At 38.2% G+C, this 13,522-nt stretch overlaps 1 protein-coding gene across 5 annotated transcripts in view; it reads left to right on the top strand.

Annotated features, from left to right (window-relative positions):
- PIDD1 (p53-induced death domain protein 1) overlaps positions 1-5,643 on the top strand; it is a 28,706-nt gene extending 23,063 nt beyond the window's left edge. For all 5 annotated transcript variants that reach the window (XM_087920932.1, XM_026706617.2, XM_087920934.1 and 2 more), the window contains 2 exons: positions 1,087-1,292; positions 3,481-5,643. In XM_087920932.1, the coding sequence (XP_087777058.1) occupies positions 1,087-1,292; positions 3,481-3,718 (444 nt within the window). In that variant the 3' untranslated portion in view covers positions 3,719-5,643. The remainder of the gene's footprint in view (positions 1-1,086; positions 1,293-3,480) is intronic.
- The last annotated feature ends 7,879 nt before the right edge of the window (positions 5,644-13,522 follow it).

Genomic DNA, 13,522 nt, shown 5'->3' with positions numbered 1-13,522 from the left:
TCACTGTTTCCTTCTTAGGATAACATACACATCTGTGTTTTGTACCATATCATACATCCAGTTCACATTTTAATACTTTCCGTAACTCAAAATAAAGCAACCTTTATTAACCATTAACTGATAAGCAAAACTTTAAGTATATTTTTAACCTTGAATGATGATTGACCCTTCAACAGATTTCAGATAACTTCTTACCAGGAGAGTTTATAACCCATCATTACTCAAGTCTCTTTTTGGCTGAAACTGATAGGACCTTAACAAGATGGTATCTGAATCATTTTGTATGTATAAGTTCATATAAGTTTCCCAAAACTCATGGTGAACCAACTTCTGTCTTTATGGCATTTCCTTTAGTACAATCTCTACTTTTGTGAATACAATTTTAATTTTAATTTTTTATGTAATTTATTTAAGACAGACCAGAGACTATGTTTTAGCCAAAAATATGTATTGTTTCTCATTATTTTTTTGAAGAACTAATTAATATTAGTGGGTAAAAACCTTCCTCCTTTACACTTTAAAGACTGTATTGGCACAAAAGCTACATTATTAATAGCAAAAGTTGTTATTTCACCTCTTTTAAAATCAGAAACAAAACAATATTGGATAAATGTCCCAATCAGCAACATCAGTGATCAAGATGGTAGATGTTGAAATCCAACAGAGCTTGGAGCTTTTCTAAGTGGGGAAAGGAACACACCAAACCAATTATGATTTTTTTCCATGACTCAATGCTGAATGGAAGACAATTGACCATAATTGTACATTAAAGATGGTTGTACTTCAATATTTTATACATTTACCTGAAATTAATTCTGAATAAATATATCCATAATAGAACGGTATCCATCTCAGTAGAGCTAAATCAATTGAATTTAAATGATGAGGGTAGTTGAAACAGTTGAACACACAAAAACTTCATGCTAAGGTGAATTCAAAATGAGAATCAATTATCCAAAGAACAGTGCACTCTGACTCAAGATCCAAGGTGGACGGTCACAGCCATGTTTTGTAACATGTCATGAATAACAGGATAATATGTTAATATGTGATAACAAGATAATGTGTTATCTTCTGTTCTATCAGAAACTGAAAAGTCAGGTAAACAAGCAGCCCACAACTCCAGATGGCTTCTCTCTTCCTCCTTTGAATTTGGGGAATGCTGAAACTGGCTATTTGACTCAGTCCAATCTCCTTGGCATTGCTGGACGCATAGGAGCTGAATGGAGAATCATTGGCTTAAACTTGGGATTGTCCTATCAGCAGTTGGAGCGGATACAGTACAACAACAGGTGAGAATGGGGGGAAAAATCATAAAAAAACCATGAAATTAATTCAGGAAATATGACCTGAAGCATCAATAATCCAGCTGCTTATATCTTCATCTGTTTCTTAGATGATAAAAAGTATTTTTTTCTGTTGCCTTGGAGTTATCATACCATTCAGCTTTCCTATTTTGCTTGTTTGTTATTTGTGATGTTGTCTAACAGAACTTACATAGAAAAAAATAGAATGCAGAATCAGAATAAAAATTAATTTAAATAGTGAATAGAAGTAACGGGTAGAGTTGTAGACAATCATGCTGCTATGCATAGTTAATCCTCAAAGGTTCTTTGGAAGAGTTATGACTTGCATCTTGGAGACCATGAAGGTTGGGTCATCTGTCCTTCAAGAGATAATCTGCTCCATCTAAACTAAAGAGTACTCCTTTAGAGGAACCCACCACTGGATAGAATGTCTCTGCAGGGACAAAGCGCAGGGACAAGATACCACAGGGAGTTAGACCATGGCAAAAAACAAAACCCTTATTCTAATTTGATTTTTTTAATTGATTATGTGCCATTAAGTTGTTTTGAACTCTTAGCAACTGTGTAAATAATTATTTTCCTTTTATGAGCTATCAGTAAGCTGGATCTTTCCGAAGGTGCACTCATGGTTATTATAACTGAGCCTATCCATCTTGCTGCTGGTCATTCTCTTATCTTTCCCAAACCTGTTTGTGTGTGGGGAGGCGGGGAAGAATTTGATCAAAAACCAAATAATACCCAGACCTGGAATCAGTCAGCCCCAGAATCAACAGCAACTCTTGTCTCGTTTGAGTTGAGCCTAAGCCTGTTTTTCCCCAACCAGACTTTGAACAGCCTTCACATACTGGGTTATGATATCTATGTCAGGCTTCAGATAAAAATGTATAGCTGAGTATCATCTGCATTTTGATGAAACTTCATCTCAAACCAGCAAATGTCTTCAGCAGTTTCATGTAAATATTGCACAGGAATAGGGGAAAGGGAGATCTTCCATAATGAAGTTTCTTTGAAGCCTAACCTCTTTCTTAACCATCTGTCTTCAGAAGCACCCTAACAACATGCCTCCAAATCCCACCCATGTATGTGATCCAGAAAGATACTGTAGTCAACTGCATTGAATACCATTAAAAATCCAGGAATACAATAATAGTCATGCCACCTCTATTCAAAGTCCCACCATCTGTGCTAGCAATCGGTTTCTGTCTATATCCAGTCTGATCCTCGATAGTCAAAGTCTTGATAATCCATATCCTCCATAGCCCTTTGCAGTCTCACAACTTTCTCGGTACTTTACATTCAGAAAGAAAACTTGGTTATAGTACAATAATTGTCTAGTTTTGTTGGATCTAGTCTTGGCCTCTTAATGAGTGGGTGAACATCTTTAAGGACTTCTCCTGGCATCTTCCCGCAAAGAAACATTGACTACAGCTTGAGTCCAACTCTTAATTCTCTCCTTGGTCACTTCAACTAGCCTGAGTGGGGAAGGATCTAATCCAGAGAGCTGTCTATTTCCTTGGGATTTATAGGTTCAAAAATCTCCGACATAATGTTACGTGCCATTCAGGTGTTTCTTCCCACTTCAACTTGGAGCATATGCAGGTGATTCTACAAGATGTTCAGCAGGTTATCCCACTTCACCCAGACTAGATTTTCCAGTCCATCCTTCCTTCAGAGGGACAAGGACACTTTCACAGTGTGACTGATCAGCATATTTACTTAAATGGTTAACAGGGGAGGCATGCATGCAAGTTGTTAACCAATCCTTGCAGTTTAATATTTCATGCAAGTGCAAGTGGGGTTTACATGTCTCCCATGAGCTCAAGTATTATGGCTTCCGTACCCCTAGGATGCTGCTGGATTCAGCAAATGTTTAGCTTTACTCTGTTAGCTATGCCCTCAAAAGGATGTTTTTCCTATTCAGAAGACATTAAACCGACTTGCTGCTTAAAATAATGAGTTAATACTTACCACTTTCTTACATGTGACCATTTTATGCTGCTTAGAGTTCCTTGATAGTGAGATGGGCAGCATGTACATTAAATAATCAATCAATCCCTATTATGTAAATTGATAGGAGCACATTGGAAGGTGTGATACTGATACTTAAAGCAAACTAGACTTTCATATGTGTAATACAAACTTTTTTTTTTCACTGTTGTTTTTCCACCCCTAGGGAAGATCTCCATACTCAGATTTTAGATATGCTCTTCTCCTGGGCTCAGCAAAATGAAAAGAAGCCTGACTGCATAGACAAGCTGATTAAGGCCATGGAGGATAGTGGCCGCCAAGACATAGCAGATGAGATCACCACCATTATTGGACTGGGAAGGCAAAAATACACAGAGTCTATTCAGAGGGTGGGCCTGCACCGAGAAAGTAGCACTGAAGATTCTGCTATTGTTACAGGATAATTGCTAGACAATTATGGATTAGCCCAACAAAATAGAATTAATCAAATCCAGGCTATTCCTTCTTCAATATTACTGGTACTGTTCAATTCTTCTCTTTAGTATTTGCTGCCAACTTGCTGTGCTTCTGTGCCACCAGTGGCTTTTACTACAGTAGATTACTGGCAAGCAGCCACTTGCAAGTTCACCTGGGATAAGTTAGATTCCCAATTAAGTTTTACTAAAGTTCTACTTTTTTAAAGGCAAAAATGACTTTAAAATACATAAAGCAGATCAGTGTACAATGCTGCCTATGGAACTTAAGACTTACTTTCCTCCCTCCCTCCCTCCCTCCCTCCCTTCTTTCTTTCTTTCTTTCTTGTTGTTCCTTCCTAGAACTTCTGAGTCTCCCAGGTTTTTAAAGTGGCTCAACTGGGCTGTCTTAAGGATGATTCAAACTGCATATTTTAGAAGCAAACTGCACATTGCTTATTTTTTAATTGTTTTTTTATATGATCCTTGGTTTTACTTCTGCACTTGGACTTTGCAGGATCTCTTATTTGAGGGAGTTAGGAGAATAATACCACTGTTCTAAGATTTCGGCTCCTTCCTCTCCTCGGTGGATAGTTGTTCTTTTACTGATACAAGTGATGGGAAATCTCTGTCATGTTTTAAGTTACCTTGTAGCAGAATTTCTGAAACATAGTCATGAATTAGGGCTCTGCTCAATCTGCTGATGTGATTTAACACAGTGGCCTCCCATAATTTATTTCATCCTTTTGAATGTTATCTGTACTAAGAAAAAACTGGATTTTGGCTCCCATAAAACTGAATCATTCTTCCACGTTTTATTTAGAACCTAATCTATTTTTCACCAGATACTTAAGAGGAAAAAAGAAAGAATACTGAAGAATATTAAACAACAAGAGAAGCTTCTCAGCCCTGTTTCGGTCCTTCTAAAATGTTCCTTTATAAATGAATGAAAGAAAGAACAAGGAAAAGAAAGAAAGAGAGAGAAAGAAAGAAAGAAAGAAAGAAAGAAAGAAAGAAAGAAAGAAAGAAAGAAAGAAAGAAAGAAAGAAAGCTTAGTAGACCATAAACAGATTGCACAATATCCTCTGACGAACTCTAGGACCACATATTGTAAATCACTGTATTTCTGTCTCCACTTAATATATTAATGTCATGTTTTTGTTTGTGACTTAGCATGAAGTATAACACTTAACCATTGCTCTTTGTAAATTATAATTTATAGCTTAGCATTATATATGATTCCAGTAATTTTGGTTTACTCGGTAGGCCATGGTTAAGGCAAATTATGTCAACCAAGGTAATGTGTCAGATCCAGGGCAGATTATCCCAGGTAGTTCCACAACCATTTATCTTGGATATCTAAGATATAATCATGGCTGTAGTCAAAGTCATCTGACTGATAGGACAATTTTGGTTTAGGTTTTTTTAAAAAAAACCTTAACCCTAACCCTAACCCCCAGCCCCTTCAGTATCCATACTCATATAAAGTGAATATTTTTTATTGTTCTCTTAAAAAACTGGTCATTTTAAAACTATCCTAGAAACTGGAAGTAGCTTGATCATTGATTCTATAAGCCATCAAGCCAGTTCTGATCAAACTGACAAGATGCTCCTTTTTACAGAAACAGTTGTCTTTGGTAAATGTATTTCTACTTTTTAATCCTCATGTCCTGTCAGAAGGTTCAGGCTGCTGCACTGTGTTAAATATACATGTTGCTACATTTACATGAGTTTATGTTATATGCAAAGTGGAGTCTGATGTCAGACTCCACTCATTGGTCTAGCCACTGGCGGGAAGATTGAATCGCCGTCAGTGGCTGAAGTGTTGGACAGCACCAGCTATAAAGCCGGCACCTGCTGCATTGCTTGGCTTTTTGGATTCCGGCTTTAAAATAAAGAGTTCTTTGCACTCCTGAGTCCTGCTCCTTCCTTATCCATGCCCATTTAATACTGGCGATGAGGATGGGATTCTGAGGAAGACAAGGACCTCGTGGGCACCACAGCCATTTCTCAGCTGAATCGCGAACTCGACCGTTCCAACCAACAGCAAACCAACATGGCCCACTGACTCCTATCGATCCCATTCGAGCCAAGGAGAAGTGGTCCTCGTACATGGGAAGATTCAACCTAAATTTGGAACGGAATGCAGGCAGCCTCTGACCCAAAGAAGGCGGCTTTCTTTTTAACCTATTGCGATTCAGAACTCTATGAACTAGCCAAAGTTCTCATTGCAGATGAGCTGGCAAACATCTCCTGGGACGAGCTACAACAAGCACTGAAGGGGCATTTCAACCCTACCCCATCGTACCTGGCAAACCAGAACGAGAGCCAAAAGGAGTGGGAAAGCATAAATGATTTCATGGCTGCATTGAGGAGACTATCAAAAAACTGTAAATTCTCAAATGCTGAAGCAATGATCCAGGACCGGCTAGTCCTCGGCCTCAGGGACTTAACCTTGCAAAAGAGACTGTTCACAAGGGAGGACGTCTCATTCAAGGAGGCCCTGGAAGAAGCAAAAGCTATGGAAGCCTCCGACTGTTTGGCAGCCTGAGTCAAGGACAGCAGCAAGGTCCACGCCACCCATGCCGCGAGGAGGGCACCACGTAGACCATCCCGCTCCAAAAGCAGCAACAGTGAGGAGGAAGATGTCCACCAGGTAAAATCCAGCAAACCTGGAACTGCCAAGGGGGGCAAGCCTTGTGGAGGCTGTGGAGGGAACCATCCCCGGACTGCCTGCCGTTTTAAGGAGACCATCTGCAGGCAGTGCAAGAGGAAAGGCTACATTGTGGAAGTCTGCAGAGTCAGCCAACCAATGGACAAACAGAGCCACAGGGCATACTTCCCAACCAGGCAATACAAGGGTCGGAAGAATTCTGGCGTGAAATTCAAAAAACAAGATGGCATCTGGGAGGAAGAGACCCACCATACCTTTGTGGGCTATGCACATGCCCGAGTGGGACACATAGACACTTTTGAATCCAACAAGATCCTCACCCAGGTGAGAATTGAAGGAACCCTGTGCCCGATGGAAGTTGACTCCAGGTCTTATATATCCATGATTTCTTGGGTGGCCCTACAAAAGATAAACTCCTGCATCAGCCAGAGCCAGCTGCAGCCACAACGAACCATACTGAAGGAGTACCAAGGTTGCAAAATATCGGTGCTAGGGAAGAAAACATGCCACGTGGAATACGGAGATTTCTGGGGAGCCCTGCCACTGACCATCATGGACCAATATCTCCCCAGCCTCCTAGGGAGAGAATGGTTTGTGCCGCTGCAGATCAGCCTCACAGGCATCCACGCAACAGCAATGGCCAGATCAAACAGCGGAAGCAACCTAGATGCTTTGGAGAGGGAATTACGGGACATCTTCAGTAGCGAGCTGGACAAGTATAAGGGTTTTAACCTTGACCCCAACATAGCCCATGTCCAACTGAAGTCCCGGAGAGTCCCTTTTGCTCTGCGGCCCAAGGTTGAACTGGTAGACCATGCGAGGTGGGAGACCCCTATAGTGACCCCTGTAAAGCCCGAATCTGTGCTGACTACAAGAGTACCCTGAATCGCGTGCTGCAACAGAGCGCAAATTTGGTATCAGTGGTTCAGCACTTATTAGGTCCCCCACGAAGACACCACGTTCACCAAAATAAAAGACATTTTAACATTGGACACTGTTCTGATGCAATGTAGCAAGACCCTACCTCTAAAGCTAACCTGCGATGCATCACCATATGGCATCGGGGCAGTACTGAGCCACAGATTACCGAATGGAAAGGAAGCCCCCATAGCCTACTATTCTAAGACTTTGTCGAAAGCCAAAAGGAACTACGGCCAAATAGACAAAGAAGCCCTTGCTGCCGTAGCTGGAGTGAAACGTTTTCACAATACCTCTATGGCAGACACTTCGAGTTAGATATTTTCTGCAGATTCTGATAAAAGTAAGTTTTTTGCCTTTTAGAAAGCTGTGGTACTTTATGAGGTGTCCATTTTTACAGTGGACCTGTAAAAAATAAACTCCAACCAGATGGATTTTTCTTGGTCCTGCTAGTCCTTCATGTCTGTTCTAACAAGACCTTAAGTGCTGTGTCCCCTCCCCAATAGGAATTGCCAGGGAGTTATTACTTCTGTATTCTTCAGGTAGTTGGACAGATAAGTGATTACATTTAAGCATGAAGAATGAAATATTTCTATTTTAATCTTATTATTTATTCCTTCTCTGGCCCTGCCAAGAATAATTTCTTTAGAGATTTAGTTGTCCAACGTCTCCCATACACACACACTTGTTTTAGTGTATGATTTTTACACTTGCCTGTATTAGGAAAATCTTCATTTGGTACTCCAGTTTCGGAGATGTTAAAAACAGGGCATATTGCCTTTATTTGTAATATGTAGAATGTTGTTTATTCTTATGTAACCTAATAATGTAGTTGGCATAATGAAATGGGTCAAAGCTCTGTGTATTGCTGTTAACCTCTGACAAATAACCAGTACCAGCTGGCATGCCGAAGGTTGCAAAGTGATTTGCAAACTGCTTTCAAAATAAAATGTGTCCATTTTGTATAATTATTCTGTGCAACGAAATAAATTCTTCAGCAAATATTCAGAATTGTGTAACATATATCATTTATTCCTCCTCTAGTGTGTACATGGATTCCTCTGCAACTTTGAATATTTTCATTTCCAGCCTACTGAATTTCAGAGGACAAAAGTGATTTTAAAATAAATTTTAATAAAATGTGTTAGTCTGAAAAAACATACCATATTCCTGATTTTTTAGCTATTGTGGGGCTCTGCAGCTTTAAGACAAAAAAGCTGGGCTTATACACAGCCTGGCTTGCAGTAGGTGGCAGCAGTGCTGTTCCAAAGGTCTCCTTGCCAAGAAAAGAGAACTCAGTTTGAGTCAACCAGATTTTTTTGGCCAGGACAAGGTGTCCGTCAACACGCAATAAAGAACATGAAGTATTTTGGCACAGAGATAAGCGTAGATTATATTATTGTAGTCCAGCTTTTATGCAACAGGTTGAATTATGTTTTGATAGCTGCAATAAAGCGAGAGCAATCCAATTAATTGGCAACGGTTAATTAATCTTTGCAGTGCTGGGTAACTGATGAAGCTGTAGAAACATTTTGAAGTTGTTTAAAATCATTTATAGGTCACAGACTGAAGAATAATATTTTGCAGTATAGTCCATTACAATAAGGAGGTCTTCCAGTTGGGAAAAAATATTTATTTTAAAGTTGGCCATCATGATTCAATTTTACTTTACTGAGTAATATTTAAAAGCTGGTTTCCATACTAGACTATGCACAAAGCAACAAAATACTGCCCTTATCTGTGACCTTATAAATTGTTTATCATGTGTTTTCTGGGCAGCATCTATGTTAATATTCTTTTTGAGTTATTCTGAGTTATTGATCTGCTGATGCCAACACATCTTCAATCTAAAGGGCTTTTTGGAAGCTGGCTGGCATTTGATAAAGTTTGAATAATGTATAGTTGGGGCTGTATTTTGATTTTGTTAAGAGTTTTCATGCTTTAATGTATTCTTGTATTACTGTATTTGGAAAATCAGTATAGGACTTGTATAAATATAGCAATAGCACTTATATACTGCTTCATAGTGCTTTACAGCCCTCTCTAAGCAATACATAGAGTCCGTGAATTGCCCCCAACAATCTGGGTTCTCATTTTATCAAGTTCAGACGGATGAAAGGCTGAGTCAACCTTAAGATGGTGAGGATCAAACTGCTGGCAGTCAGCAGAATTAGCCAACAATACTGCATTGTAACCACTGCACCACCACATTTCCTTAGTATAACCAAATATTGGTAAAAAATTGAGCTTTGAGGAAAAAAAATATTGAATCTTCACAGAACTGGGAATACAGATAGTCCTTAACTTACAACAATTCATTTAGTGATTCTTCAAAGTTACAACAACACTTATGACCATTTTTCAAAATTCCAACCTTTGCAGAATCCCCATGATTGTGTGATCATAATTCAGATGCTTGGCAACTGGTTCATATTTATGATCATTGCTGTATCCCAAAGTCATGTGATCGCCTTTTGTGACCTAACAAAGTCAATGGGGAAGCCAGATTCATTTAACAACCGGGGTACTAATTTATCAACTGCAATGATTCACTTAACGGTGGCAAAAAGGTCATAAAATGGGGGCAAAACTCGCTTAACAAATGTTTCACTTAACAACAGAAATTTTCAATTGTGGTTGAACAGGATTCAATTGTGGTTGCAAGTCAAGGCCCACCCGTACATATAACAATACTGTTATAGAAATGGGTCTTGTTTGTTTTATCTGTTTTTCCAAGCAAGGTCAGAGTTTGGTAGTATCTTTTATATATCAGACCTGGGCACAGAGGGAATTTGCTTTGTTGCTTCAGATAACCCATTTCCAAATGTGATAACAAAAGTTTTTTCCTCTCTTGAATTGGGTTCTTAAAACCAACATTTGGCACAAAGAGAAAATTTTGATATCAAAGGATTTGTGTTGAGAGCTCTAGTACTGGTATCCTAAACAAATTCATGACTTGCTATTGGACAGCTGACTTCTATTTTGAAATTGTAAAGACAACCTCAGTTGAATCTGTCTCTTCCATCTCTCCTAGACCTAGGACATGCTTGAAATCCTTTTATAAAGGTCTTTAAATATATATATTATAATATCTAATATGCCTCCCCAATGTAGGTGACTTTGAACCAGTCTCTTACTCTCAGCCCAACCCAGCTTATAAGGCTGGGTGAAAAAGAGGAGCCTTATAAAAGTAACAAAGGCAAAATAAAAATCAATGCTGGTTCTGGACGCTTTTGACATGCATTAGATAGATCTTCAACTCAGAGATCAGTTAAGCTAGAGAATTCTAGGACCTTCATTCCTAGCAGATCTAAAAGACCCAAGGATAGGGAAGATTATCCTATGGGAAAGCATTCTTAGCATTAAGGCGTTACCCAACAAATACCAATGGATCTACTGCATTCCTCTCCCATCTTTATATATTGATTTCATCAAGTTCTTTAATAATTACCACTAATGCAATGCTTTGGGAAAAGCACATGTTAGTACGCATCAGTGCTGGCAAAGAAGCACAATATTTTTTCCAGTTTTATCTTCCTCTTGTGGGGTGGGTTTTTTTTTTTTTTTTTTTTGGTATGACATGATTTTAGTATGTGCTCTTTCCTTTCCAAAAGAAAAAAAAAATACTTTGAGGAGGAAACCTTGGTAACAGTAAATGTTGGCTGAATATGAGGTTTCTCTCTCTCTTTTTTTAACCAAAAGAAGAAGAAGCGAATCTCTTCACTGGCTACAGGATTAAAAGCTGCTTAGAACAGCATGGAGAAGGCATCTAAAATGCAAAGACTGCTACTATCTACAAGGCTTGAGTTCATTGTTTCCCCTATTTGTTGTTTCTTAATCAGCTGCAATCAAAGTAGCATAGCAGACGCTTTTGTACTGCTTCAAGTTGTCCATGTTTTTATATTTTTATTGCTTTTCATAAGCTAGCTCTTCAATAGCTTATGATAATATATTTTAAGTAATTGTTATATGTGATAGATACGGATGTGTTAGTAAAAAGGGAGAGGAAAGAGAGGTAGAAATGAGTCCTAGTGTATTAGCACAGGAATTGAGTTGGAAAGCTTTCTCAAGCAATAAATCAGTTTAATTTGACCTTCGCATGTGGACCTGATCTTTCATCTTTCCTCCATCTGGTTCTCTACTAGACTGTATTGTCTTCCAATTCTGTAATCAGAGTCAGCACCATCATTACAGTGAAAGTTGTTGACGTCCAATGTAATTTGATAACAGTGTGTTTTGGAAACTTGGAAATCCTAATGTTTGTGAGGAGCCAATCTGAATAATCAGTGTTTTATCACCCAAAATTTACATTTGGGAGATTGAATAGCATATATAACTTTCTAAGATTTCTAACCTTTAACCCTTTGAGCTTCACCTGGGTGTTGCCAAATGTATAAAGAAAAACAGCTTAATTTTGTATTTGCATATTGTTAATCCTACCCATGCAGCTAAATTTGAAAACATGTTGCTGGTTGATAAAGGCTGTCATCCAATCAGGAAGAGGTAAGGATATTTTCCAACTCTGGAATGCCTTGAGTAATAAGAAGTATAAATCAATCAAAGCACATACTATCTTCAGAAGATCCCTGAAAATCTTCTAAGTTTCAATTAAGCCTACTTTATTCTGCTTTTCTTTCTTTATTAATAACCTATCTGCACATTGGCTATTTTGTGTGTTACTACAATGCATATGTGATAAAATGTGAGGAACAATATATTGACTAATAAAGAATATTTGTAGCTCAGGGTTGAAATGAGGGGTCCTTGGTGCTTTCCGAACTTGCTTGTTTTCTTTCAGATGTTTCCTTATAGCACGGATGTTACCTAGTTTGAGTAATGAAATGTCTACAAGAAAACAACCAAACTCAAGAGAACACCAAGGACCCCTCAATGTATTGACTTTCAGAACAGTTTCTAGATTAGATATTATGGTTTGCATAGAACAGCATTAGAAACCTTGAAATAAAATTGGGCTTTGGTTATACTTGTAGAATATTGGCCAGAATGTGCCAAACCTACCATTTGCAAGATTGGTTGCTTGTGACAAGAGGTATAGTTAAGGCTAATAATTTAGTCAACATCCTTTCTATCTTACTAAAAACTGTCATTTGAAACACGATTGGTGATGGAGGCTGTTATCTAAGGGCTTGTCTGATGAGGAAGATTGTGATGTGTAACGTAGGAATAGGAAATGATAAAAGAGCATAATTAAATAAAAGAAAAATAGGTATGTTATGTGTTTGTGAAACAAAGGAGGGAGAAGGAAGTGATATCGTATTTTAATGAAATTGGTCCCGACCTCTGGAATGTAGTTGATTAATACACGTAAGGAACATGTTGGTTTAATTATGCAATTATGTTGGTTTTATTTTGAAACATATGTCAGAAAACATGACAAGTTAGCATCTAGATTGTTGTGGGTGTGGAGGAAAGAACCTTTTTAAGTTGGTAATAGTTGTTGTGGTAAAACACCAGTCTCTTTGAGAGCAAGCTTCATCAGCAGTGAATTATATTTGGATCATTCATAGATCTAGAAATATTATTTGGTGTGAATATCTGCTCAGAAAAACTTATATTCATTTTTAGTTAATGGATTAAGCATAATTCACTTCACATGGTCAAAAAGTGAATCTAAAACTATGACTGATCTGATACATTATGATAAAAAAAAGATGAGCCTTGGTGGTGCAGTGGTTAGAGTGCAGTACTGCAGGCCACTTCTGCTGACTACCAGCTGCCTGCAATTTAGCAGTTCAAATATCAAGGTTGACTTAGCCTTCTATCCTTCCAAGGTGGTAAAATGAGGACCCAGATTGTTGGGGGCAATATGCTGACTCTGTAAAACCGCTTAGAGAGGGCTGTAAAGGACTATTGCCATTGCTAAAAGACTAAGAGAATTAGCTAAGGACACCAGAGTGATGAGAAATTCTGAACATGGGACTTATTTTTGACAGTGGTATGATTATTGAGGGGAAAAATGGACATAAAAAAAATAAAAGGAACTAGAATAAAAACTACAATGATTTTACAAAGACGAAGTATGTGTTCTGCGTTAAAGAGTTTTAGAAGATAGATTTATCTTTTAGCAGAATGAGAAAAGTATATAAAGAATGAATATATGGAAGCTTCTGGGAACAGAGTGAACAAAAATAAGTGTGTCAAATGACACCATTGGAAAGAATGACCACCTTTTAAAAAAAAAA

Source organism: Pseudonaja textilis, chromosome 1 (genome assembly GCF_049901715.1).
Source record: "Pseudonaja textilis isolate UNSWEBS1 chromosome 1, rPseTex1.2, whole genome shotgun sequence".
Taxonomy (NCBI): Eukaryota; Metazoa; Chordata; class Lepidosauria; order Squamata; family Elapidae; genus Pseudonaja; species Pseudonaja textilis.
The sequence above is the reverse complement of the archived record's forward strand: the minus strand, read 5'-3'. Positions and strand labels throughout refer to the sequence as shown.